Source organism: Ambystoma mexicanum, chromosome 5q (genome assembly GCF_040938575.1).
Source record: "Ambystoma mexicanum isolate Mex_15411 chromosome 5q, UKY_AmexF1_1, whole genome shotgun sequence".
Taxonomy (NCBI): Eukaryota; Metazoa; Chordata; class Amphibia; order Caudata; family Ambystomatidae; genus Ambystoma; species Ambystoma mexicanum.
In genome coordinates this window covers 119,710,007-119,737,092 of record NC_090933.1, presented here as the reverse complement: position 1 = coordinate 119,737,092, position 27,086 = coordinate 119,710,007, and the positions used below count along the sequence as shown (strand labels likewise).

General features: G+C 45.1%; 1 protein-coding gene across 1 annotated transcript in view; it reads right to left on the bottom strand.

The window, feature by feature from the left end:
* LOC138497284 (uncharacterized) overlaps nt 1-27,086 on the bottom strand; it is a 901,742-nt gene that overhangs the window by 67,730 nt on the left and 806,926 nt on the right. The window contains exons 15-17 of the mRNA XM_069620635.1: nt 21,899-22,003; nt 17,886-18,017; nt 2,872-2,995 (exon numbers count right to left, since the gene is read on the bottom strand). Of these exons, the coding sequence (XP_069476736.1) occupies nt 2,872-2,995; nt 17,886-18,017; nt 21,899-22,003 (361 nt within the window). The remainder of the gene's footprint in view (nt 1-2,871; nt 2,996-17,885; nt 18,018-21,898; nt 22,004-27,086) is intronic.

The window sequence follows — 27,086 nt, the reverse complement described above, 5'->3', positions numbered from 1 at the left end:
AAATATGTTTTTGAAAAATTGACTGGATACCACCCGTTGCACGGGCTATACCGTGGGGGTAACGACCCGGCAGCCCGAGTTAAAGGGCTGAGTAAAGTGAGAGCATTTATTAAGGGCACCAGGACATTTACCCCAGTATAGCCCATGGAATGGGTTACAAACATTATTAGCACCTATAGTTACCAAAGCGGTAACCCTGGGTGTTATAAAAAAAAGTATTTTCATTCAAAGAACGGGAAGTGCGTGGCATCCCGTTCAATGAATGAAAATACTGTGCCATGATAGCCACCATGGTGGTGGAAGGCAGGGCTCTGTATGGTGCCCCTCTTCCATTTCTATGGCAGCCGGAAAAACGAGATGCAGCCAAGCTGCTGTGGCGACGGTGGGTGCCGCTGCCGCTGCCACAATCAGGTAAGTGGGGCTGGGCAGGAGGGTTGGATTAGAAAAAAAAAAGAAGGGGAAACAGTGGGTGGTGTTGAGAAGATGGCGGACCGGGCGAAGGAAGAAGCCATCGGGTTCAATGGAAAACGGACTGCGAACCAAGGGACCTAATTGGCTACGCATCGCGTCGCGGGTGCTAATAATTCTGATGGCCGACAAGTTCTTTAATAGAGTAAAAAAATATGAAAAGGAGCTAAACAAATAAATAATACACAAAGCCACTTATATTGCCAACAAGACCTCCCAGCCTCAGAACTAAAAATAATTAAGAGGTGACACTCTCTCAAAGATAGCGTTTTCGCGTAAATGAAGAAAAAACACTATTTCCAAGATATTATTTAAGCATGAACCGTTTTAGTCTTTTTTTAAAATTAGCAAATATTACGTATCCCAGAACTGCACTGCGACAGCATTCCCTAACAGTGTATGTTTAACCTTCAAGGATTTGCCTCCCATAATCCTTCTGTTCCAGCATCTGTGTGCTTCAGTTTTGGTCTAAGGCTAGCACACAGGAGTGTAACCACCAGCTCAGGTAAGTGCACCTATCTATAGGCACTCTCATCTAAACGTGTTGGCCAACTGGGCACAGTGGGCATGCTCAGGACATATGATCACATTTCTACAGTGTGAAAATCACAATTTGTTGTTCATATTTAGATATACTGTATCGTCGTGCAATATCAAATTCTTCACCAGAGCGCTGCCTTGGGGTCTTTTGGCATTGGTGTAAAACAGGACACAGTTTGAGAGATTTTAAAGATAAAAATGTGCATTCCAGCCCACTGTATTAAAATGTGGCTATTGGAGACAGGGCTGTTGGAAATGACTCCCAGAGGCCTCACCACGTTGACAGGGCAGGTATGTTGCCCTCAAATGCAGAGAAGTCGAGTCAGTGTCTTTATGCTCAAGTATCCACAGAACACAATCCATATTATTAGTTGTGGTACCCACGAACTCTCTGTTAGAGTTACTACTGAGGATTATCTACTCTGTAACCCGCTTTATGCCAGTGACAACCAATCGTTTCATAGGGGCCTGGGGCCTCAATACCTTCAACTCTCTCTTTGTAAATATCTTCCTTCTCGAGCTCCTTGCTCATCCGCCTCCAACTCCCTCAGGGTCAGTCGATTCTCCAAGCAACAAGTTGGTGGTAGATCTCTTTCTTCGGCTGGGGCCTCCCTCTGGAACAGCCTCCCTGCTCCCCTGAAACTTGAGGAGAACCATCTCTGGTTCCGGAAGCACCTCAAAACCTTTCTCTTTGCTTCTGCTTTTTCTCCTCCTCTCCCCTGCTGATTTCCTGGCTGAAACTGAAACTGCACTGGCTACCTGGCCACCTTCTGATCTCAGGCCCATGTCCCCTCCCCCGCCAGTCGCACACCTGCACTGCCTTCCTGGCAAGCCCCCCACTTGAGGACAGTTTTCTGTACCTCTACAGCCCCACTACCAGCACTTGACACCTGATGCCTGCACTTACCCTACCCTTGCACTTGCCACCTGCTGGCCGTACTTTACTTATTGTTATTTATTCTATTATCCCATGTACTGCACTGTCCCCTCCCCACTTGCCCCCTGCGGTTTCCCCCTCCCCCTTCCCTTGCACTTGAGCGATCTGAATGACACCTGGCCTAGTAGGATCGTTGTCTGTCTTCCATCTGTTCCCCTCCCTTGCCTCGTCGCGCCTTGAAACACTGGTGTATAGGCACGTTATAAATACCTTATCATATCATATCGTAGGACCGCATTCAATTTTACGCTTTCCGAATTGTTGCTGTCTCCTTGATAAAGCGCCCTTGCGTGAAACACATGTTGGCTCTAAGTTGACTTTAAACATATCAATAACATGAATATTTTTCTGGATCACTTATAACAAGGATTGTGTAATGTATATTTGTTTGACACAAAAAGAAAGTGAAAGTGATATTACTTATATACGATTAATGCCACATGAAATCTATGCGAATCTCCCCCTCTTTCTGTAGTCTCTCGCTGTTAGCCATTACAGGGGTCTCTGCAACCTGCAGCTCTCCAGATGTTCCGGACTCCAACTCCCATGATCCTTCATCACTGACTTTTGTGCACGTGGAAGCCAGCTCCTCTGCCTGATGTTTCTCACCACAGCCTATTTGTTGCCTGGGTGTTAGATTAACCTTGCAGATGTGTGTTGCCTTATTTTTTTGTAGTTGTTACATGACACAAGATACTGGATTTCTATTGTTTTTCTGCATTGTGTAACATATTGCCACTTCTTTGGGCCACACCTGACCTTTTACATTCTCACTACCATGTCTGCCGGCCTGTCTCAGTGTGGCGCATTAAAAGTTTAAAAACAACAACTGATTAAATCTTGTAACAGCATAAATACAACATGTGCATTCACCCCAAAATCCTAGCCATTACCAGCTGAACATTAGAAGTGTATCTGTTGCTTACCTTTGCATAGTGCATTGTATGAACGTGGTGTCTATGGAGGCTGCTAAGCTTGATCAGGAGGTCCCTCATTGGCTGATCAAACTCGCTAACAAGACTCCGGCACTCTGCTTCTAGTTCCTGAAACCTAAAGAAAATAGAGCAAGCACAACTACTAGTGCTTTCCATAATGTTAACAACTGAATACCTTTTACGTTTGGAATAATCCATTTTGAGAAAAGGGTAAAAGCATACAGGGAGTGTAACGTAATGGCCGCTGCCATTTTATTGCTTCATAATAGAGTGCACTAACAGTACATTAATGCGGGGATGATTAATATACAATAAACTGTAGCAACCATTTTGTAAAGAGTAATTGCAATGTACGCATAACTACTGTCTCAGGGGTCATTTTGTACAGAAAGGGTGATACACTGGTGATTGATTTAACAGTGTGAAAGAGGGAATTCCACATGGAGCCTGGCATAGAGTGTAGCGGGTGGACTGCTGATTGACCGCCGAGGAAGACTCAGGGCCGGTGGAAGGATTTTTGCTACCCTAGGCCAAAGATAATTTTGCCGCCCCCAATAACAGCCACATGTGTCCTGGCTGTACAATCCCCTCATCCCTGGTGTGTCCTTACCACTTCACATGGACGTTCTGCCCACTACATTCACAAGCTGCAGTTTCCCCATCAGCTCTGAGATCTTTTCATTACAAGGTAAAATTAAATCACTGGGCCTCATTACGATACCGGCAGTAGCCGTGCGGGTAAAACAGGCACGGCTGCCGCCGGTATAATTTTTTTTCCGGCAACCAGGAATGGGCAATTACCGGGTCATTACGGCCCCGCCAGACCCAGTAATTGCCCATTCCTGGGCGCCGGAAAGAAAGGCTCCCCATTCCATTCGAGCCCCAAAGGACTCAATGGGAATGGGGAGGCCGGATGCACCAGCACAATTCTGAATGGTCTGCTCGCAGGTGCCGGTCCGCACGCCAGGTCAGACCTGGCGGGCCAAAAGGCACCCGCAAGCACAACTCGTAGTTTGCCGGTCCGGTAACTACGTTACCGGCAAGCTTACTGGTACCATAGTTACTGGACCGGCAAACTTATAATGAGGCCCACTCTCTTTACAGGCACAATGTATGATATTCAGGCTGAATTAGAAACTATTACCAAATCAGGAAGGATTAGCAATACAAATAGGATTACGAGACATCTGAGATATCAGTAGAATTCAAACTAATGACCCCTTAGACCCACAACCCCCTTACCCCCTCACACACGTGTACATGTGTACCTCTGACAGGCAGTTTTCTGGGCTATTGTAAGTCACATTAAATTTATATAGTATCCATCTATTTAAAGGATGTTGGAAGACTGCTATTGCTTCCTTCCACCAACCCCATTGGCTCTCTGTAAGTAGCCACGATTTAGACTATCACTATCTTTGCCTCTGCCCTGACTCCACCACATCCATTAAGCCTCCAAAAAAGAGAGCGTCAGTATCCGCTGCACGAGTCACTAAAAGTAAGATTATGTTACAGGCTACCAGGCAGGCTGAGGGAATTCCTTTAGTGCCTCAGAGATGGAGAGGAGAAATGGCGCGAGCGAGTCACTGCGTTCCACAAGCAGGTGGTACACTACCCAAAGCACAATCTGGTGTCTCAGGGAATCCATCCGGTGAACATTCTGTGCTGATTTCTGCAAACTAGCCCCTACTAGGGCCAAATACGAAAATGGGGTGGTGGCAGACTGCCGTGCGGTGGAGTGGGTTCCATGTGTTCATATCCCCGCTAAAATATCGTCATACAAATATATCGCCATATTTTTGCGGCGATATTAAGGCATGGAACGTGTGGGGGACACCCCCACAACCCCTGCATTATTTTTAAAGGAGCAACCCCTGCTCCTAAAAACCTAAAAAATTATTCCCCCCAAAAATATCGCCTATGGTCGTTCCAGACGACCATATATACGGTGATATATTTGGCTGGGATAATATGTAGTGATACCTTGGCGTGGAGATGCAGTGAGAGCTCTGCTTCCACCAGGGTTCACAATTAGGGCTTTAGTGTGCTGTGAAGCTTGGAGTTTTAACCAATTCTACTAGCCCAATGTTCTTTAAATGTCCCATTTCTCACAAACTGTCCAGAAAAAGTCCTCCTAGTACTAGCCAGTTTACTGTGTAAAGTCATTAATTGTGTTTCATGAATGTGTGCCATCACACTTTTTAGCTCACTAAAAAGGTAGACTACTGTTGTGGTACAGTGAAAACTGTATTCACACACAGAAAAAGACAACATATGTAGGGAAAGTTGAAGCTTCCCTGACATACAGGAAAGGTACAATATATCAGAGCAAGTGACCTTCAAACAAACAAAAAGAGCAACATAGGGAGCAGCACTGAAAGCTTGTATTGCACATTGGACAGATGCATCATGGTCATTAACACTGCAAGCTAGTATCACGTACCAAGAAGGCACAGCATGGGAAGCAACAGACCCAAATTCCCACACATGCACCCATAGGTCAGAGTCTAGGCACTAGTGATGCAAAGTTTCCAGAAGTACATCCTTTCCTCAAAAATAAAGCACATACAGTTACTAGGCCAGCACAGGACTACTCACACACAGACCAGACACCGGAACAACATAGGCAGGACCAGCACAAGCGTTCCTCAAACAGGAACAGCAAGGCGGGAGTAAGCTTTCCTAAAAAATCCACCAGGAATTGCATGGGCAGGGCCAGTGGACGCTTTCCACAAAGAGGTTCAACATGTGCTAGGTCACTTCCCTAACAACTATGTACACACACAGCATGGGCAGGGCTAGTGCATGATTCCATCTCAGACAGATACCGCATTGATACAGCAAGAGCAAACCTCTCTCACAAGCGGTTCAGCATGATCAAGTGGAAGTTGCCTCACGAAAATAAGTCAATACAAGCATCCTTCACAGAAAAGTAAAGGTGTAGAGCGTGCATAGCCGTGTATGTTTCACTCACAAGTGGGTAGAACATGGGGAGGGTCAGTGCAAGTCACGTGCAAACAGGTCCTGGCACAGCAAGCCAGGGACAGTTTAAATTTCCCTCAAACTTTCAAAAAGTACAGCAGTGACAGAGCAACTGATTGCAAGGACCGGTGCACACTTCACACAAATTGGTAAATGTATGGCAAACAGGATCAATGCCCGCTTCCCTTGCTCACTGATACAGGTACAGCATGTGCAAGGCCAGTGACAATGTTCCTCCGAAACCTGTACAGGTGCAGCATGTTCAGAGCTGGGGCAAGCTCCCTCAACAGACAACTTGCTCAGCAAAGGCAGTGACAGTACAAGTTTCACTTGCAAAGAACAGGGATAGCATTCACTCTAGATACATGCAGTATGCTAACTCCGATGCATGTGGAGAGACTGTCTTTGATATGACACTCTAACTGAGTCTAACCCAATCAGCAGCTCCTTCCAGTGACCATGTGCTGGATGGACAGTGGGGCAGGTACTGGGGATGCACTGTGCAAACATGCTTGCTTTCTGCACTCTGTCTCATCAATAGCTTATTACCGGGCTTACTTGGGTGGGAGTATAAGGGCCACTTTTTATTCCGGCTAGTCCTCTGTGCTTTTATTTGAGCCAAATCATGTAATGTGCAGCTCAAAAGCATGGGTCAATAGGCAATAGTCCTGCTTTCACTGCCATGCTAGAGACCCCTAGATGTGAGCACTGTGATTTATAGCAGGTCACCCCCTAATTGCAGGATGACATTATGCAGCTACATTATCTCAGATTGATTTACATCTCTTGTGTAGTTCATGAAAGCAGAGGGAAAACCTGCTCTTTGCAGCCCTATGCTAGTTAGGACCCTAGGTAGCTGCCTAGTTTGCCTAGTACTTGCACCGGCCCTGGGAAGCCTTACACTGCCCACCACCCCAGGATGTCTGCATACCACTCTGTCATAAGCATTGCACTGCTGGTCATGAATCCAGAAAACCGGCTGATAAGGTAGCCGTCGCTGACAACGTAACTGACGTCAGACAACGTTCACCATCGGAGCAAGTGCTGACAGAAGTGATGGGCAAGTGCAGCCACTGGAACAAGCACCGGCAGGATTCATGGTGGGAACAACACTGCTCAAAGTCTAAAGAAACCAGGGAACCCTTGGTTATGATTGGAGAGCCAGTAAGGTGACACAGTGGCAGGGCCAGTCAAAGACTAAAGCGAATATGTCAGCTCGCAGTAAAGTAGCACCCGAAAATTATCATAAACGTCCTGCGGGAGATTCTCTGTCTGATTACCCTGGAATCTCTGCCAAGGACTGACTGGGAATATTACAACTTTTTTCCATACTGAGGGGGTGGCTGCTGATTGTCCTTAAAATCCTTCAACCTTAGCAGCTTGTTCCTCCTCCACTCGACTGATTATAGTGCTGGAATCCCCAGCGTTTTCTGGAATTGCCAATAACAACTCACTACTAAAATGATGTTGCAGCGTAATTCATTAGGCCCTCAAAAATTGATTGCCCAGCCTGGAAACCTCTTGAATGCAGCAACATTATTGGCTTCAATCTCTCTGAATCTCTCGACCTCGCTAACATTGCGGAAAGTGCCTATGATGCTGTTGAAGCGGAGGACTCATCTTTAGCTCTGGATCCTCTTGTTCAGGAGTGGCTGAGCTGAGGACTATGGTAAAGGTGCATTTTATGCTTTGCTTCAACATGGGACAGTGGGGGTTTCCTTTATATGAGTCTTATGAGAATATCTCCGAAAAAATGTTTCTAAAAAAACCTTTGGACTTATTTTGAAATAAATTGTATACTAATACTAGATATTTGAGGGATTTCCAACCTCTATTTGATTTGTTTAGATTGTTGTTCAAATTCGAATACATGAAACTGTCACTATGAAACTGTTTCATTTATCCTTTCCTTTCCCTTTATTTAAATCAGAGGAGCTTTTCCTCTCTTGCTCTTTCCCCTTATTCTGAGCACTGGGTTTTTCGTTTGTTCACACTTGCACTTATCAGCATCCGTTTCCTTTATTCTTTAACCTTGGTTATGTGTAACCATATGTTTGATGAATGATGTAAATACTTGTTTCATCTCCCCTCTCCATGTTTACGATTCGGTGTACAATTGTTGTGTTTTTTTAATTCTGTTATTCAACACATGGTAATCTTTGATTGCAACTTTTTACATCATTAAAACAGTATACACTGGAAATGTTGTGGTACATGTGGTCATCTTGATTTTCTATATATTTCACCATGCATGAATATGGTTGTAATTAGGGGTGGGATTTGATAGAATTTAAATACCCAATTACTGAAAGGCACTCCACCAATCTAGCACACTAGGCAAGGTGCTGAGTGTTTTGTTTCTTGCTTTGCAGCATTATCTTGTTGTGTTATTCAACATGGGACATGAGCAAAAAGATGGAATACCAGTGGTGAGCAGAATTGCCGCTGTTATTATAGCAAATGGCTGCTCTGACATGCATGGGACGAATGCCAATGTTGTTCTCACAGATAATTCTGTACAAACTGATAACATGCCATGTTGTAAAGAGACCATGGGCTCTAATGTGCAGAGTAGCAGTGTAGCTCTATCCGACGATGCTGCGTTGGGTAGTTGCTCTGTACTTAACCTCCCTGAACAGTCTGCTCCTAGTTTGTTGGATCAGGATTGTGATGAAGCTGAAGGGCCTTATACTAATGGCAATAAGAGAAAAGGCAACAGGAGAAGGAGAAAGCTGCCTAAACAGGGCAATTCTCTTATGGGCCAAAGCCTATCTGCAAATGGAGTTTAACCTAGGGTGAATGATGGATCGCTATCTGAAACCTCTTCAGCTAAGGTTGCTTGTATTCAATCTGAAGAGAGTTTTGAGATGTAAGCAGAGTTCCTAGGGGCCCTCTAATCTCTGGTCCTATTGATAAGTGAGTGCATAAGCCAATACGACAGACAGCTAAGCGCACCTGGTGGACACGTGAATGTGACTTTGAGTTCCACAATTTCCTCATCCCGTTCATCTTTGATGGAGGACGAGCAAAATGTTAATGGAATAGAAAGAAGGAAATACAAAATATCAGGCTGTGTGGCGGACAAGAAAAGGTGAATGGGGAAGGGGTGAAGAAGCGGCAAACTTGAACAGACATGAAGTCAATAAGGTGAGATTCACTGAATTGTTTGCCACGAATGATAGTGCATATTTGAAAATATATGCGATCTTGCAACTATGGCACTGAATCCCACAACTTACCACTAATTCCAGTGGGGATATTTCACTATTTGAATCGCCCTCTGGTCTTTGGTGCACTTCATATCGGCCGTGATTGTGGAGCTTCTCTTAGCCTACACACCTGACTTTTTAAAAACGAGCTTTGAGATCTTGCTGTATTTGGATGTTGATGCAGGAGTTGATCCTTTGTGGAGTTTGAAAGGGCTGATTAATGTGCAAATAGTGCCTCTGGCCGGTCTATTCAGCAACTGTCGTTGAATCTTGAAACGTTAAAATTGGCAGAAACCAACACTAACTGGGCATGGCTCCCTAGTGCATTAAGTATGAACAGTAATTGAATGTTAAAACATGGCAGGGTCACCACCGATGAGAGACAAATATTTATCTCCTGGAATACATGCGATTTTCATTTGTTTCTTGTCAAACATAATGGGTGGCTATTATTGCAAAGGCAAATATGTTTGTTCTTCAAGAGACGTGGCCGACTAAATCAGCATGCATAGATGCTTATACCATCACACAGAGATCTGCCACGCGGAAGAAGCTAGGTAGACCTACTGGTGGCTGGGTAATTGCTGTAAGAACTAACATGCTGCTTGTTGAGTTTCTCCCTCATATTGTTCATCCTAATGCATTGCCGGTCATTGTTTCTATTCCCTCCACAAAGTCCTGCTTGATATTTTTCATGACCAATGTACATATTACACCTGGGAGGGAGAATACCTCTGGGTATTTCCTTGAGTGTATTGAGAGTATTTTAACAACATGCCTGCATGACCACCCTAGTTTGCAGTTTATGGTAGCTGGGGACTTTAATCTTGCCTTCAGATGGAAAACAATAATGAACTGATTGTGATCCTTTGATGACGGAGGTCGGTGACCAAGTGGTTTTGAAATGTCAAGTAAATATATGTGATGAAGCCGTCCAACATAAGTCACTGAAGCATGTGTAGAGTAACTTACAGCGTAATAGGCTGTGTCGGACATCTAGAAACATTGATGATTTTGATAGGGCTATGGAAGATACCATATTACTGGATGGAACAGTATAGGGATCCTGGATTACTTTAGATAATTGAGAAGTAAGTGAAATCCTTGAGGGGGTAGAGGGTCTGACTTTGCGCTTTGGGAATACTCAGAACAGATCGGTCAATTCTACGATCAAACCTGGGGAGGTTTATGATGTGGCTATTGCCGCCAGTGAAAGGACATTGAGAGCTGATATTAGATACTTACAAAAATGGGTACATGACTTGACACTGTGACAACAACTTATCAGCCATGTTTGTACTAAGCATAAGAACTGGGTCCGCTCACATAACATGTCTGTGAATTATGCTAATTGGCAAATAGCGTTTAATGCCCTCAGAGATAGGGATTGTCGCAAATTCAGGCACTTTTGTCAGTAAGCATATGAAGGGAGCGAGCAAGCTAGAAATCAGTCCTGCATCTGAATCAGCATGGGTTGGTCATATTAAGGCATTGGGCCTCATTCCGAGTATGGCGGTAAGGGATAGCGGCCACCGGTAACGAGACCGGTGGCGGTGATCCCTTACCGCCATACTCCGAGTTCCCTCTGCGCCCTCACCCTTAACGCCTGCTTTGAGCAGGTGTTAAAGTCGAGGGCGCAAAGGGGCCTCCAAGCCAATAACGGTGACCGTAATGAACGGTCACCGTTATTTGCATCTTCCCCATTCCCATTGAGCCCTATGGGGGCTCATTTGGGAATGGGGAAGAGCCTTGGTGAATGGGGAATTACCGCCCCGCCAACCTTGGAATGGGGCGGTAATTCCGCCATCCACCAAGGCGCTGCCGGTCCGGGTACGGCGTCAACCAAGGCGTTAATAGCGCCATTGGTTAGCGCCGTACTCGGAATGAGGCCCATTATATTGTAAAGTGCATGTTGCTGACCCAGATTGTGAATCAGTAGTGGTATCTAGTGGCCATACCTTTGCAACAGATGGGAAGTGGCGTGCACTTGGAGTTGAGGACCTGTTAAAAATTATTTAAAATATAAAATCTTCCAGATCGCTGGGGCCAGATGGCAAACCCAATGTGGTACTTTACGGCCTCCCCCTCTTATTGGACCTGCTTCCTACAGGTTGCTTTCAGCAGAATTGTCAAAACTGCTATTATTCCTCTGCGTTGGGAGAAAGCTGATGTAGTCCCTGCCTTCAAGAAAGATAACAGAGGAAACCCTAATAACCAGCGATTGCCAACTCTGACTGATACTATCTCTAAAATATTCCCCATGTGCATTCTGCAAAAGCTTACCAACTGGGTAACTGATAGGGGCCTTTTATCATGTCTGCAAACAGGTTTTTGGAAGTGTTATGGGAAGTTGCACAATTGATGGGCGTTATTATATCTAATTAGGACTACGCTTTCCACAAAAGGTGCTAAACTTTACATTTGTTTTATTGATGATTCCGTGCCTTTTTATTTGGTATCCTGACCGTGGTTGTGGAAGAAATTAAAAGCTTTGGGCTGTGATTACTCTTTTCTAAATTTTATAGAACAGGTGCATCAAGATACATCTGCTTCCACCAAACCTGATATGGAGGGTCTGTCGTTGGCTGATATATTAACTAATGGAGTAAAGCAGGGCTGCGTATTGGCACCTTTGCCTTATAATCTATATGTGGCAGACATGGGCGAAAGTGTAGAAAGGGCAGACATGTAGAGACTTTCCCCCTCGCATAGGTAGCTGTAGCTGCCCTGGCTTTTACATGCCGACAACAATATCCTCTTGGACAAGGCGCTGATTGGGGTGCAGCAAAGTCTTAATGCCTTGGTTGTTTACTGTACAGCTAATGGATTGTCTTTGACTCTATCAACACTAAGGTAATGACCATTGGTGAATGGCATCCACAAATGTTTGTATGGAAAATTAAGGATTCACCTGTGGAAACAGCCAATGAATATCTCTATCTCTGAGTCCTTATTAGCTCTCGATTAGCATGTAAGGCTTTAACATGGTTTATTGTGCCAACATCTATGAAGAAAATGTGTCTAATAAATTCGATTGAAGGTTTCCTAACCATATATAAGACCAGCATTAATTACATTGTGTATTTTATATGGTATGGAAGTCTTTGGTGAAATGGCTCCAACAGCTAGAGCGAAACATTTATAGAAGCAACCTTGGTCTACCCAAATGGGTACCGGCAGAAGTTTTATCACGTGAACTAGGGTTCACCTCTCTGATGATGCAATGGAGGATAGAGTATACCCCTTTTTGTTTGAAAATTATGGGTCAGGATGATTCAGAAGCAATGCTTAATAAATGGTCAACGACTTATCTGAATACGAGAACAGTTGGGTGATAATGCGTCATGAGATGGTAATTCGAGGTCATGTGGAATGCGCTGAGCGTTTAACCCGGGTAATTGTTTTGAATGTATCCGCTTGATCTGAGTAGCTAAGGTGTAGGTGCCTGCCTTGGTGAGATGTCTGTTCCATGGGGAGTGCCACATGACTGTGCCATGTGTTTGGAATGCAAAGGACATGGAACGTAGGGACAGGTTGGGTGAGTTAATGGTTGGTTGATGTGGTGTACGACATTGTCCCTGTCACAGGTCTTATGTAATAAACTCTTTACCATGTCACAAATTACGAAACTTGGCCTCCTTTTCCCTGCATCATCTGGTGATGAGGTATGGGGTCACCTCCGCCAGCCAGGGTGTCCCAGTGTGAGGGAAGAAGAAAGTGCAGAGCAGTTTTCTAGAAGGTGTTACAGGGGCTGCAGGTCAGCAGTTTGGGTCAGACTGATTGACAGGAGGAGTGAGAAGTGCCTCTGCATTCTCAGCTCTGCCCAGTAATGTGATTAAGATAAGTCTGGTAGGTGGAGCAGGAGATAACCTGAAGAAGAGCAAAGGAAATAATGCAAACTGCCATTGAACACTAAGGGGAGCCCTGTGATAATAAATAACATGCACTATGATCAGGTTGGATAGAGCATTTGAGACTTAATTGGCACCTAAGCATGGTGAAAGACATACATCTGTAAAGAAAGCTGCTTTATCAATTAATGCCCTGGGGCGGGAGGGACAAACAGTTTTCACCGCCTAACAAGGGAAGTTGTGCCAAATCTCCACATGGATGATTATAAGGTGGCTGTCTTGAGGTTGGAGGGACATTATGCTGCCCAACTGAATGTTGTTATTGAAAGGCACCAGTTTTATATCCATCAACAAATCAAAAAGGATACAAATGAAGAATGATTGGCTGTGTTACGGATTTTGGCATGGACTTCAAGTTTGGCCAATTGTAGATCAGCACATAAGCGATAAGATTGTTGTACATTGCAATGGTAAGAACATTCAGGAGAGGCTATTAAGTTGCAGAGACCAGACTTTGGAACAGACCACCCACATAGGCATGGAGGTGTCGGCAGGTGGTGTGAAGGTGCTGTACAAGCATGGTGGTGTGTTTGAATGAGTGAGGCTGTAGAAGATGCGTATTGGCCAGGAGACATTTGAAGGAGAGAGAATTTCCCACATGGAGTATTTCCATCAGTGCTTGACATTTTAGGGATGCTTTGCAGAGGACAGAATAGATGTCACAAGAAGTGGATTTAAAGTATTAGGAAGGGAGACTCAGGCAAAGCTAACGATTTTTCACGACCCATGCAGCAAGGAGCGGGTATTGTTGCTGAGTCAGGGGTGTGAACTAAAGCTCCTTCTGGAAGAGCACAAAGATGTTTTTTGCTGACAGGGTGGGAAGTTTATAAGGACTTGGCCACTGAGTTAAATGATAGCATGGCACCGGGCCAGGAAGCATCTATCCCATTCAGTGTGTGTGAGAATTTGTCTACACATTTGGACTGCATGACAGAGGAGAGAGTATTCAAGCTAATTGAGTCCTCCTTTAGCTGTCCCCAATAATGATGGCGAGAAAGAGAAATGGCGACATCTGTTTGTGTGTGGACTTAAGCACCCTGAACTCTGTGATCTGGTTGCATTGCCACCCATTCCTATAATTGGAAGACTTGCTGGCCAAAGTGAGGGATGCAAAGTTTTTTCCAACATTGGACTTGAAAATTAGTTTACATCCCGATTTGTGTGATTTGTTTCCACTGTCTGGCTTTGTGTTAGCAGATGGGCTGTTCCAGTTTTGGAGGAGGCCATTCAGGCAGTGTTCCAAGATGATTGCCCGGTGTCTTGATGTAAAGAGGGTGAACATAACAGAATTCTGGCAGAGATTTTGATGACATTTAATCAAATGGAGGTTAAATTGCAGAAGGAAAAATGAGTTTTTTAAAGCTTTGAAGTAATTTGTGGGAGATGTGATATCAGCAGATGAGATGAAGCCAGGAGTGGGGTTGATATGAGCTATCAAACAGGACCTAGGCCCTAGTACAGAGAGCAAATATTGTCATTTTTAGGCTTGAGTGAGTGTTATGCTACATTTGTGCATGGATATGCAGGTTTGACTGAACCCATGGGTGGAGTGATGTGAGAGAGAAGAGTTTTCTAAGTATGAAGTAAGCCATAATAGGAGCCCTTGTGCTGAAGATGTTTTGTAAAGGTGTGTCATGCATTGTGATGGTTGATGCCAGTGCATGTTGCCCATACACGCATTTTGGGGCAATTCCTGACAGGCAAAGACTAGATCATAGCTTTTGCATCTTCCATGGTAATTGTGGTCCTGGTTGAATATGAGAAATGTGCTTTAGTTTAATTTTCTAAGTCCCATCTCTTTGGCACCCTATGTTACCCAATCTTCACTGCCCAGCCAATAATACCTTTTTAATCTTGGGAAGGAGTAGAGAATTGGTTTAGACAGCTGTCTGTCATCAAGTTAATAGGATGTCATCCCAACACCTCTTTGTAAATGATGCATTTCCGGCATAGCCCCGAGTCCACTTACAGTGCTCCCCCTTTATCACAATCCTCGAGTCTGCCCACACAATTCTGCGTGAAACCTCACCTCTTCCCTCCCTTCCTGTACAAGTGCCATCTAAACCCCCACTGCACCCACCCTGCTGGCCCATTCCCCTTGTATCCCTTACCTGTTTCCTGCAATGCCTATTCTTCATGTCGCAAGCTGGACTCACTTTCTGGCCATTCTTTGTCTTATTCTGCCCGCTGCCTCGCTTGCCCGACCCTCACTCACTCCACACTTCCCCCACTCATGATTGGCCTGAACTCCTGTTTCGCACATCCATATAGGATTACTGGGATATACCTTCCTCAGTGCAAAGAAAGGCAAGGGCAAATTTGAATTGCTCTGCAGTCGCATTTATTTTCTCGACTTCGTGACATAAACATTTGAGATTAATGGTCCTGACCTATTGGTGTTAGATTTATGTAAATCTAACCTTATACAAGGCCTGGTTCACTTGAAGCCTTTTAATGCATTGCAAGGATGGGGTAAGAGGGACAGATCCCACAATCATGGTGATAGGGCCAGTATTGTGCCGATATTGAAAAAAAGGCCATAAGCCCACATTTAGTAACTACCAACCTATTTCTCGCCTGCACACCACCTTCATATTATTTGGTAAGATTGTACTGCCAACCAAATAATTGTGGCAAGAAAGGGAAGATAACATCAGCATATCACAGGGTGTGTTCACTAAAGGAATTGGCACAGAATGGCAGCAATTCTGCCTTCAGCTCTTCATTCCCATTCACACCCTAAGATTTGTAAAGCACTGTGAGGCTTCCCAAAGCGAGGTCTGCGCTCAATAAGTGCCATAATAATAATAATGATAATAATAATAATAATAATAATAATAATAATAATAATAATAATAATAATAATAATAATAATAATACAAATGATAATAATGATATATAAGTCTATATCTTGAGTTGCTTATTTGGTCTTTGCAAATTTAAAATAACCTTTTTCTATGTGGAAAAAGGGGAACTAGCTCCCTGGAAGAAATGGGCTACTAAAAGAGTGCTTAAAAGCAACACTGCAAAGGGCAGCTTTAGGGAAACAACTCTGAACATTTTACATGCTAATATCCTTCAGACTGGTTCCTTAGATTACCCAATATTACTCCTCATGGATGATGCAATGCTTAGGCCTTCTTTGGAAAGCTGTTCTGCTGAGATTTTTTGCAACAAGACAGATCTAACAATATATGTGGCAAAGACGGATGTACTGATAGTGAGGCATGGTGGCCGGAAATGGGTATTTCGAAGATCCTGCATCAATGGGACCCCCTCTTACTTTTGGATATCTGACCAAAATCAGTAGAGCCGGCAGGATACCGGCAAGTGGTACTTACCTTTACCGGCACATCGCCGCCGGATTACGAGTGCCTGAGGTACGTTGTTAATCCCCAGGGGGATTCGCCGTTGCCGGGGACGATAATGATGGCTTTTTTTCTGGTAGGGCACCGGGCTTACCTCCATCTTTTAGCTGGAGGTAACCCAGGTGCCCAACCACCAAACCCGTAGTCAGGCGGTCTGGTTAAAAAAGTGCCGATATCCACAGATACCAGCACTTTTTTACCGGACCCACCGACTTGGAATAAGGCCCAATGTTTTTTTTCAAAACCAGAACTTGGGTTGATGAGGTGGCTAAATGCAGACAGGGCCAAGAGGTCGCTCATTTGGGGAAAAAAAAACGAATTCAACCACGAATTTGTGAGGTCTCTCTGTGTGTGGTCCTTGAGGTATTTTTAGCAAAGGCGTGGAATGGCACACAATATGGAGCTGAGGCGTGGTGCTATGTAAACGGTCCCTCAAAGTTAGGTCAGAACACGATTTTATGAAGGGTCTCCTAAGCCTTAGTAAGCACCCGTACTACAACGCGTAATTCTCAGTTAGTGTGGCCAAATACAGAACTTGATGTGGCCTTGAATCTGGTTCTGTTTTAGATCTCCAGGTGTTTTCTGAACCATCTGAAAAAAAATGTGCTCTGGAACATTTGTTTAACATTTTGTGGGTCTACCATGTTATGCCAGTTTTAGAAAGAATAGGATGCAGAGAAGTCCGACTCCTCCCCACCCCATGATAGCTGGCCAACAGCTTCCACAGGCTAATGTAAGGATTGCTATTGGGAATGGGACGGACCAGAAGAAGATCACTTTGGCAAACTCATTGATCAAGTGAAAGAATGTTGGGGTGCAGCATGTTACTTAAAGACTATGCTCCCTTTATCATGATGTGCTCCGTATCTTACATTTATATCTCCTTGCGATGGGAGACTTTTGTGTTGGGAGACTTTTACCGCTCTGCTCTTCTTTCACTTTAGGTTTCCATTAGTAAGGATAAGAGGGATGAAAAGATTTCCGAGAGTCTCACGAGTACACAAAGCAAACCAGGAAAACGAGAAAACAGGTTTAATCGTCAAGGTTTTCACACGCAAGGTCATTTCTTGGTTTCGAGTGTCCATTGTGCCTTGTGGTCCTTTAAGCATCTGTATAGGTTTCAAATTTAGATAGCGCTTAGACCTTTTTTATTCTTTCGCTGTTTTTGTTTGTTTAAGTTTTTATGATGATTTGTGTATGTGTGCTGTATTGCATTGATGAACTGGGATACAGGCTTCACACTGTATTATTAAATCAATAAGAAATCAAAATACATTTTTAAAGCAAATTAATATATTTCGAGCATTTTTCCTTGTTGAAGAACCGCAGATAAAATGTATTTTTTATTTTCTTCATTGACAATTTCTTTAGTTTAATATTATTTTAAAATTAGCTGTTTTAACCGTATTTCTTTTACTTCTTCATTTTTAAACTGGGCTATTTTTTTCCAAGATATTATTATAATTCCAAGCTTCACCTCTAGGGTGAAAGCCTCCCGAACATTATCTGGCCAAACCATTTCTCCAGGTGCTTACCATGACGATGGATGTGTTACTGGAACTCTTTTCCTAACCAGCTTCTTCAGGGCTGCTAAAGTAGAGACTAAGTTATCTCCATGTTTCGGGTCCAGGGATTTCAGCAGGAGCTGCATTCTAGGGATTTGACTTCTACAAGAAAAAGAATAAACACATAAACAGAGAGCAGCAAGTACAAGACACATCATGCACACCATCGTCCCCACGGTCCTACAATTCAGAAAAGAACTCAAGGCCCACCTCTTCAAGGAGTCGCTCCTCCCCGAGACCCCGGCCATCACGCCCCCGACTCGAGCCACCTGACTCGCTAGATGCCGCCCATCCCTCTCCTCCCTACCACCCGGCTGTACCCCTCCTCTGTACCCCCTCTGTATCCTGCCCCCACCCCTGGTGTATATCTGTTTTGTTGTTAGCACTGAGAAGAGCTCCGATAGGCATCTGTAATGTTGTACCCCTCTGTAAAGCGCTCCGTTATGTGTCTCTATTGGGGTATACCTCTCTAAAGCGCTCCGTGGCTTCTGCAAGCTAGGTCCGTGCTCAATAAATATTATAATAATAAAAATTATAAGAAATATTGTTAATGATATGATATAGCGCGCTTTATACCCAGAGGTTTCGAAGCGCGGACCCGGAGATCAAACCTGTGTTGCTCTGTGTCGTCTTGCTTCCAAGGCGAGAACGTTGCCCCTGAGCTATCCTCCCAAGACTAGACGCCGTGTAGAGAGCTTTTTTCTAGGGAGCCTTAGATGTGAAGCACAACGGGGAACGATGCAGAACAATGGGATGCAGTCCAAAGGGTACCTAGAGGTGAGCAAGAATTGAGTGCGGAATCGGGGCGAGGCAATGTGCTTTCCTAGGGAGACCTTGATGTAAGGCAATATCGGACGTCATGAAGGGACAGGTTACACATTGGGACGCCTGGACCTAGGTAGAACAAGCACAGGTCTTGTGTAAAAAGGTTGTCATCCCTTTACTGATTGGAACATAGCAAAGACAGGATGGGAAATAGCTGTGGTGCTTGGGTGCCAGGCGATTAGGCAAAAAGGATGCACACTTAGCATCTACTCTTTGTTGGTTGCACTGGCAGGGGCTGCACTAAAAGCGGTGGGGTTTCTAGGGTCAAGTGAACCATTTAGTGGCCAATTAGGGGTGTCGGCGGGTGGGCACAAGGGAATCCCAGTAGGAACACATGTCCTGGAGATATGGCATGGGTTTAGGCTCTAAGGACCTAACAGATGGTCTTGTAAGTGTGGGAGGCAGTGAATCATCTTCCTGGTAAATGATCCAGGAATGGGAAGGATGCGCTCGAAGCACAGGGATAGTGCGTCTTTATTTCACGTCTTCAAGGTCATGTGACCCATTTAAAGACCAATCAGGGCAGGCGCAAGAGAATCTCAATAGCAACAAAATACCCTGGACAAAGGGCGAGGGTTTGAGCTTTATGGCCCCAACAAATGGTCTGGCAAGAGGGGGAGGCAGTGAATACTCAGCAGCTTTCTTGAAAATGATCCAAGAGCGAGTGCGCTTCCCCCGAAGCATGGGGTGAGAGGTAGTGCTTCGTTCCTCTGTGTCTTCTGGGTCACGTAACCCGTTTAAAGGCAAATCGGGGGTGCTGGAAGATAGACTCAAGGGTATCCCCCTCAAAAAAACAATGTCCTGGAAATAGGGTGCAGGTTTAGGCTTCAAGGCCCTAACAAATGGCCTTGCGAGTGGGGGGAGGCAGTGAACACTGACCAGGTTTCCTGAAAGTGATCCAGGAAGTAGTGCGCGGTGCAGAAAACATAAGTGGGTAGTGCTTCTTCCTTTAGGGTCTTCTGGCTCAGGTGACTTGTTTAAAGGCCATCAGGGGTGCTGGAGGGTGAGCACAAGGGAATCCTAAAAGAAACCCATGCCCTGAAAGGGCGCAGGTTTAGGCTTCCCAGCCCCAATGGATTGCCTTGCAAGAGGAGGATTTAGGAGATTCAGAGTGACCTTCATGTATGCTCAATGGCGTCACGTTGGCTCCCACTGGTAGGCATTTTGCCACCTTTGAGGGGTTTAAGAGATTGCATATTATGTAGGGATAAATGTGGTATGCCGATATGAATACTCTTTGAGGCCAGAAGCCCCAATGAACCCTCCGACACAGAAAGCTCTCACACCAGTAGAAGACCAACAGTCGAAGCGGGTAAACTCATCTTCCGATGGACCACTAAGCGAACATGACCATGAAGCCTGGAAAGCACCCACCCAGGTTGAGTGGGATTACTATTCATAGTCACATGCCTGTTCCTCTCAAGTCACCTGCATTTAATGAGAGTCACCCGCCATGGGCTCACTACACACTCACAGCAAGCCCCATACCTGTCCCTCTACTTCGAAGAACCTGTCAAAACAAAGCATCTGGTTTCATCCGCCCTCTGACGCGATAGGTTGAGGGGTTTGCACACAACACAGGCTTGTCGACCTGGTGGGAATATTTACCACCTGTCTGAGGCGATAATGAATATACACCATAAAGAGGGCCATATATTCCCCATACATTCATAGCATTGTGTTCAAATTCCATGTTCCTGGAGGAATGTGAAAGTCTGGACTCTCCTTAACCAATCTTATAAAAGGAGAGTAAATTGGCTTGTTGGGTTCAAACCTGGAACCTAGACATTATCACATCCTCACTTCACCCCCCACTTATACTCGTTACTTTTCATTTGTCCTCCTCCCTCCTCAGTTTCCTCCTCATTATTTAGTTTGTAGAACCTATTTCTAATGAGTGAAGAGGAGTGTGGTGTTAGAAATAAGAATGAAACTTGAGTGTGCACATTGTTTGCCATCCTCATTTCTCCTCCTCACCACTCCTTGTCATTCAATTGTGCTTCATTAATGCCCGGTATCCCCAACTGTTTACAGTCGAATCCTTGCAGGAGTTGTAAAGAGGAGAATCAAGTTGTAATTTGTGAGGGCTACAACTGATGACTGGTGAGAAGGAATACTGACTGGCCAGGAGGAATGATTAAGACTTGGGAGGAGGGATGATGACTTTGGGATTGAATGATTACTGGGTGAAGGAATGATGACTGGGTGATGGAATAATGACTGGTGAGGAGGAATGATGATTAAGACATGGGAGGAGGAATGATGACTTTGGGATATAATGATGACTGGGTGATGGAATAATGACTGGCGAGGAGGAATGATGATTAAGACATGGGAGGAGGAATGATGACATTGGGATATAATGATGACTGGGTGATGGAATAATGACTGGTGAGGAGGAATGATGATTAAAGACATGGGAGGAGGACTGATGACTTTGGGATATAATGATGACTAGGTGATGGAATGATGGCTGGGGAGTTGGGATGATGGTCGGGGAAGGAAGAATGATTACCAGCTAAGCATAATGAGACTGATGCATGATTGACAAATAGGGGCATTAAGGCTTGAGGTGTGAGGTTGACAACTGATGACTGAGCAAGAGGACTAAGGAACCAATGATGATGTGTAAGGAGGGTGAATGAAAATGTCCCAACACATACAGTGTGCAATGAACGATGAGGAGGCATGAGGGGTTAGAAGGACACATGAGGAGTATGGAGTAGGAGTGAAGGGAAGAAGTTTGAAAACCTAAAATGGAGGCTGAACCAAAGAATTCAGCATGTTAACCCACACATCTATATTATGAATCTCTAGAAGTGCTCTCCTGGAGTACACTGATCAACTCCGGCAACAAATGTTCTCTGACTTATGCATACTGCTTATTGGCTTTAGGCAAGGACAAAACATCCAGCAATGTTGTTTGGGAGGAGAAAAGAAAATTAATGCCGGAACTCAAACTCACAATCATAATAACACAAGCAAGTGCAATATTTCCAAGAAAAAGAGCAAGTTAAATAATTTGACGGATACAAGCAGTTAATTTACTGCTCTTTACAAATATTTTGCTTACAAACATGGATTGAGATACAGTACGATGTATATACTAAACGTGTACAAATTAGCACTTAGGTGAATAAAATCAAGTTTATTCCTACAGTTTTCTGTCAGCAAATTCTTGTGCTGTCTTATCGCTCAGGGCCAGCTGTAAATTTGCAAACTTTGTCATGTACTTGTCAATTGATGTATGTTTATCCACAACCCTAAAATCAGAAGGACACAAACAACAGTAATTAATAAGTGAAACATATTGTTAAGCCTTCCTGAGTTTCTGATGAAGATATATTGCTATTATGATTAGAACAAATAATAAGAACAATATTATTAAAGGAGAGTTCCGGGACTTTTTTTTTATTGTCCCTACGGGTCGGCCATGTGTTTGTAAGCATAAATCGGTAGATCGTAGGAAACTTTCCTATGGACCTTACCCGACTTTTCGCCCCTTATCGCACTCGAAATCAGCCTCCATTTTGTGATAATCCTATCATTCCGCCGCATCGACCTGGCTCACCTGCCTTTGCGGCACTAAATCAAATCCCCCGCCCCTGAGCCTGACATCAGCAGACGCGTACTGCCCATTTCAAGCACGTCTCGTGTCAACAATCGCTGCGCCTCAGCTATTGACGTGTTGCCATGGAAATGGCAGGACGCCTCTTTCCCCAATAAGTATAAACAGACCGTTTCACAACATACAGCAGCAGATTTTCGATTCCATTCCTCTCTCTGTGTTACTTTGAGTATTCTGTGACTCGTTTCAGTGCTCTGGTCAGCTACCTTCGCCGCTTGTAGCCCGTGTGAACAGATACCAGTACCACCGCTATAAATTATTTTACTATCTTTACCGCACAATGGCCACAATAATGCCGTATATGTACGAGCCCGAGTACACCGAGGAAGAACTACTGGAAAGGCAAGCACGCGAAAACGATGGGGATTCGGACGGCAGTTGGGAGGACCAGTCAACGGATGAAGAGCCTGGACCATGTCGCATGGACGGCGTCTCCACCTGGTGCACGTGCAATCGGTGCGAGCTAATGCCAACTGAGGAGGAGAACTGCTGCTGCCGTGAAAATTCCGGGTGCTTGGCCTACATTTCGGAAAGCGAGCAAAGTCAGCAGGAAGGCGAGCAAAGTCCGCAATGCATCACCGAGCTGCCAGAGTTCAGGGAAGCCTGCCTCTCACGGACAGTGTTGAGGATGATGATGGTGCTTATGCACGAACTTCGTGGCACTGTTCGTCCGCGTAATCCGAGTAACGAGTAAGTATACTCTGTTTGTGATGTCAGTGATGCCACCACTATTTCATGGTCGTCTCCCACATATAAAATTACATTTACATATCATTGGAACGCATGTAAATTGGTTCCATATAGTGCATTTTCTAGATATAATTTTTTTCTAAGAAAAATGACATGTGTTACCTGAATCGACATTGATAAGAAAGTTTGGTCAGTTTAATACAGTTTGCATCTTTTTTTTTCACAGGTGGTACAGGCTGGTGGCCTATCGTTGCTTCACTTGGTGGCTTCACGGGAGGCTCGGACACCGCGTTCGGAGAGTAATACCTGCCTGTGCGGTACTTGCCATTAGACAACATTTCCCCAGTGACAGTGGACAATACCGCGGATTTTCCCTCGATGTGCTGCAACCTCAACTTTACAATGTGTAATGTTTATTATTTATGTTTAATTAAAATCTAAAATAAAGCCCAACATATATTTTAACAATGGTTGTTTTGATTTTTTAAATGAATCTAGTGTATATTCTCCTGGGAGGGTGAGGTATTTATAAACTCACCCCCCTGCCTTCCATGTAGTAGATCCTGCAGCCATCCTCTTACATTCAGTTAGATGGCCTCTCCTTGGTGAGGCCCTGCGGCAAACGGGTCTTGTCTGCACGACCACCGCCCCGATCCACCCCCCGCCCTATCAAAGGCAGTTCGCACCGGGGTACTTGAGCTGCTGGCAAGTGGAGCTGTCAGGGAGCGATAAAGGCCAAGAGGTGCCAAAGACCATGTACACTTCAAAGTGGTCTATAGAGCATGGGTTTGTTGTTCCCATGTCTACCTCCAGACCCCGTGTCTCCTGCCAAGCATCCCCCTCACGCTGGACGGCCCCCTGCAATCCACATAAGTGTGTCTCCATTCACGAGTCTTCCTGTGTCTTGTCTGCACGACCACCGCCCCGATCCACCCCCCGCCCTATCAAAGGCAGTTCGCACCGGGGTACTTGAGCTGCTGGCAAGTGGAGCTGTCAGGGAGCGATAAAGGCCAAGAGGTGCCAAAGACCATGTACACTTCAAAGTGGTCTATAGAGCATGGGTTTGTTGTTCCCATGTCTACCTCCAGACCCCGTGTCTCCTGCCAAGCATCCCCCTCACGCTGGACGGCCCCCTGCAATCCACATAAGTGTGTCTCCATTCACGAGTCTTCCTGTGTCTTGTCTGCACGACCACCGCCCCGATCCACCCCCCGCCCTATCAAAGGCAGTTCGCACCGGGGTACTTGAGCTGCTGGCAAGTGGAGCTGTCAGGGAGCGATAAAGGCCAAGAGGTGCCAAAGACCATGTACACTTCAAAGTGGTCTATAGAGCATGGGTTTGTTGTTCCCATGTCTACCTCCAGACCCCGTGTCTCCTGCCAAGCATCCCCCTCACGCTGGACGGCCCCCTGCAATCCACATAAGTGTGTCTCCATTCACGAGTCTTCCTGTGTCTTGTCTGCACGACCACCGCCCCGATCCACCCCCCGCCCTATCAAAGGCAGTTCGCACCGGGGTACTTGAGCTGCTGGCAAGTGGAGCTGTCAGGGAGCGATAAAGGCCAAGAGGTGCCAAAGACCATGTACACTTCAAAGTGGTCTATAGAGCATGGGTTTGTTGTTCCCATGTCTACCTCCAGACCCCGTGTCTCCTGCCAAGCATCCCCCTCACGCTGGACGGCCCCCTGCAATCCACATAAGTGTGTCTCCATTCACGAGTCTTCCTGTGTCTTGTCTGCACGACCACCGCCCCGATCCACCCCCCGCCCTATCAAAGGCAGTTCGCACCGGGGTACTTGAGCTGCTGGCAAGTGGAGCTGTCAGGGAGCGATAAAGGCCAAGAGGTGCCAAAGACCATGTACACTTCAAAGTGGTCTATAGAGCATGGGTTTGTTGTTCCCATGTCTACCTCCAGACCCCGTGTCTCCTGCCAAGCATCCCCCTCACGCTGGACGGCCCCCTGCAATCCACATAATGCCACGACATATACACGTCATTCATTCACAAACACACCCCTGGTTCGAATTCTTTATAACCCACCTCATATTTCTAATGAGAACTTCTTTGCGCTTTGCTAGTCAACCCGTGAAGGTGCTGGTTATCTGCTCTTCGTCTCTGTGAACTTCCGTGACCACTTTGAGCAAACTCGTCAGTTTGCAACCTGTGAACTGCTCCCTGTTCTACGACAAGAAACTACTCTGATCCCTGCATCTAACTGTTTGTTCGTCAAGGTAAGTCCATGTACCATAATCATTTTGCGTCCAATTTTTTAATTTATATCTATTTGCTAGTAGTCATCAAATTGCATCCATGTTTTATTTTCGTTCACGACAGTACATGCAAGGAACTAGTCACATGTTCTGAGTTTAGTCAAATTACTTTTTCTATTTTTTGAAAGTTATTGAAATACTTATCCGCATGTGAATAACGTGTATAGTTCCAAGAACCAAAACGGACCTTGCATTGAACCTTTTATGTGTCATTTACTGTTTTAACACATTGGTATTCATAGAGAATTGTTGATCTTTACTTTTCAGAACTTTCCATAATGCCTGCCTGTTCCATTGGCGGTTGCCCTTCGAAGACCCATAACAAATCTGAAGGTACTACTGAAGGTACTATAATGCATGTTTTCCGGCGGACGGCTTCTACAGCCGCCAGTTGCTTCTCCGCGTGAACAACGTTACCACCCTGACCATTTTATGGGACGATCGCCAAGTACAAGTATGCCCTTACGCGGTACTAACGGTTAGATGCAACATACCTACCATTGTGGTGGCCTAGCGCCTCGTTGTTGGAACAGCCATGCGATTATCAGTGCGACAGAAGAGCTTATTTTTATCGTAAACCAACACCCTGTGTACTGCACACGAACATCGCTTCCCTCAAGACGAACTAATTTGGATCGAGAGCAAAGAAAAATGCAAATCGCTGAATATTCTCTAAACATTTGATGTCCAATAAACGTACTTTGCCAAATGTACAATCTTGCCGTTTGCTTTTAAACCACGGTTTCACATTCCGAATTGTGGTGCTGTATTGTGAGATGCTCTAAGACCCTGTGTACAGCAAAGGACCATCGCGTTCCTCAATACGAACTTTTTGGAACATGAGCAAATAAAAATGCAAATCGCTGAATATTCTCTAAACATTTGATGTCAAATAAATGTACTTTACCACATTTACAATCTTGCGGTTTGATTTCAAAGTACAGTTTCATATTCCGAATTGTGGTGCGCTGTATTGTGAGCTGATCTGTGTTGATTTCCGGGGTCTGTGTGGAGTCGCGTAGAAGACGCCTGGGCGCGTTTGCCTACGCAGCACAGTCACGTCACGGATAGAGGCGGGGAATATGAATGTTTTGATAAAGTCTGTTTCAGGGGCGGGGGATTTGATTTAGTGCCGCAAAGGCAGGTGAGCCAGGTCGATGCGGCGGAATGATAGGATTATCACAAAATGGAGGCTGATTTCGAGTGCGATAAGGGGCGAAAAGTCGGGTAAGGTCCATAGGAAAGTTTCCTACGATCTACCGATTTATGCTTACAAACACATGGCCGACCCGTAGGGACAATAAAAAAAAAGTCCCGGAACTCTCCTTTAATAATAAAAATATGAATAACAATACTAATAGCAATAATAAAAATATTAATGTGTGTTCTTCTATAGCATGTCATGCCGGATTTCTTACACTTCCAAGTACTGCAATTTCCCAATTAATCAATAAACAACCGTTCGGGGGGCTTTACCGGCTGGTAAGGGCCCGAGGCCCAAGTTATAGGGCCTCGATTCGCTCAGGACTGAACACTGGGCCCCGGGGGCTGTTACCAGCCGGTAAAGTCCCCCGAATGGGTACTTATTGTTATTAGCACCCCAGGTATTAAATCTGTAAACCAGGGGTGCTCATAGTGGCGTCTCGTTCATTCAGACAAAAACGTACTTAAGATGGCCGCCATGGATCTGGAAGGCGGGGCCGAGGGGGCATACTGAGACCCTCTTCCATTTCCATGGTGGCCAGCAGGGATAGTGAGCA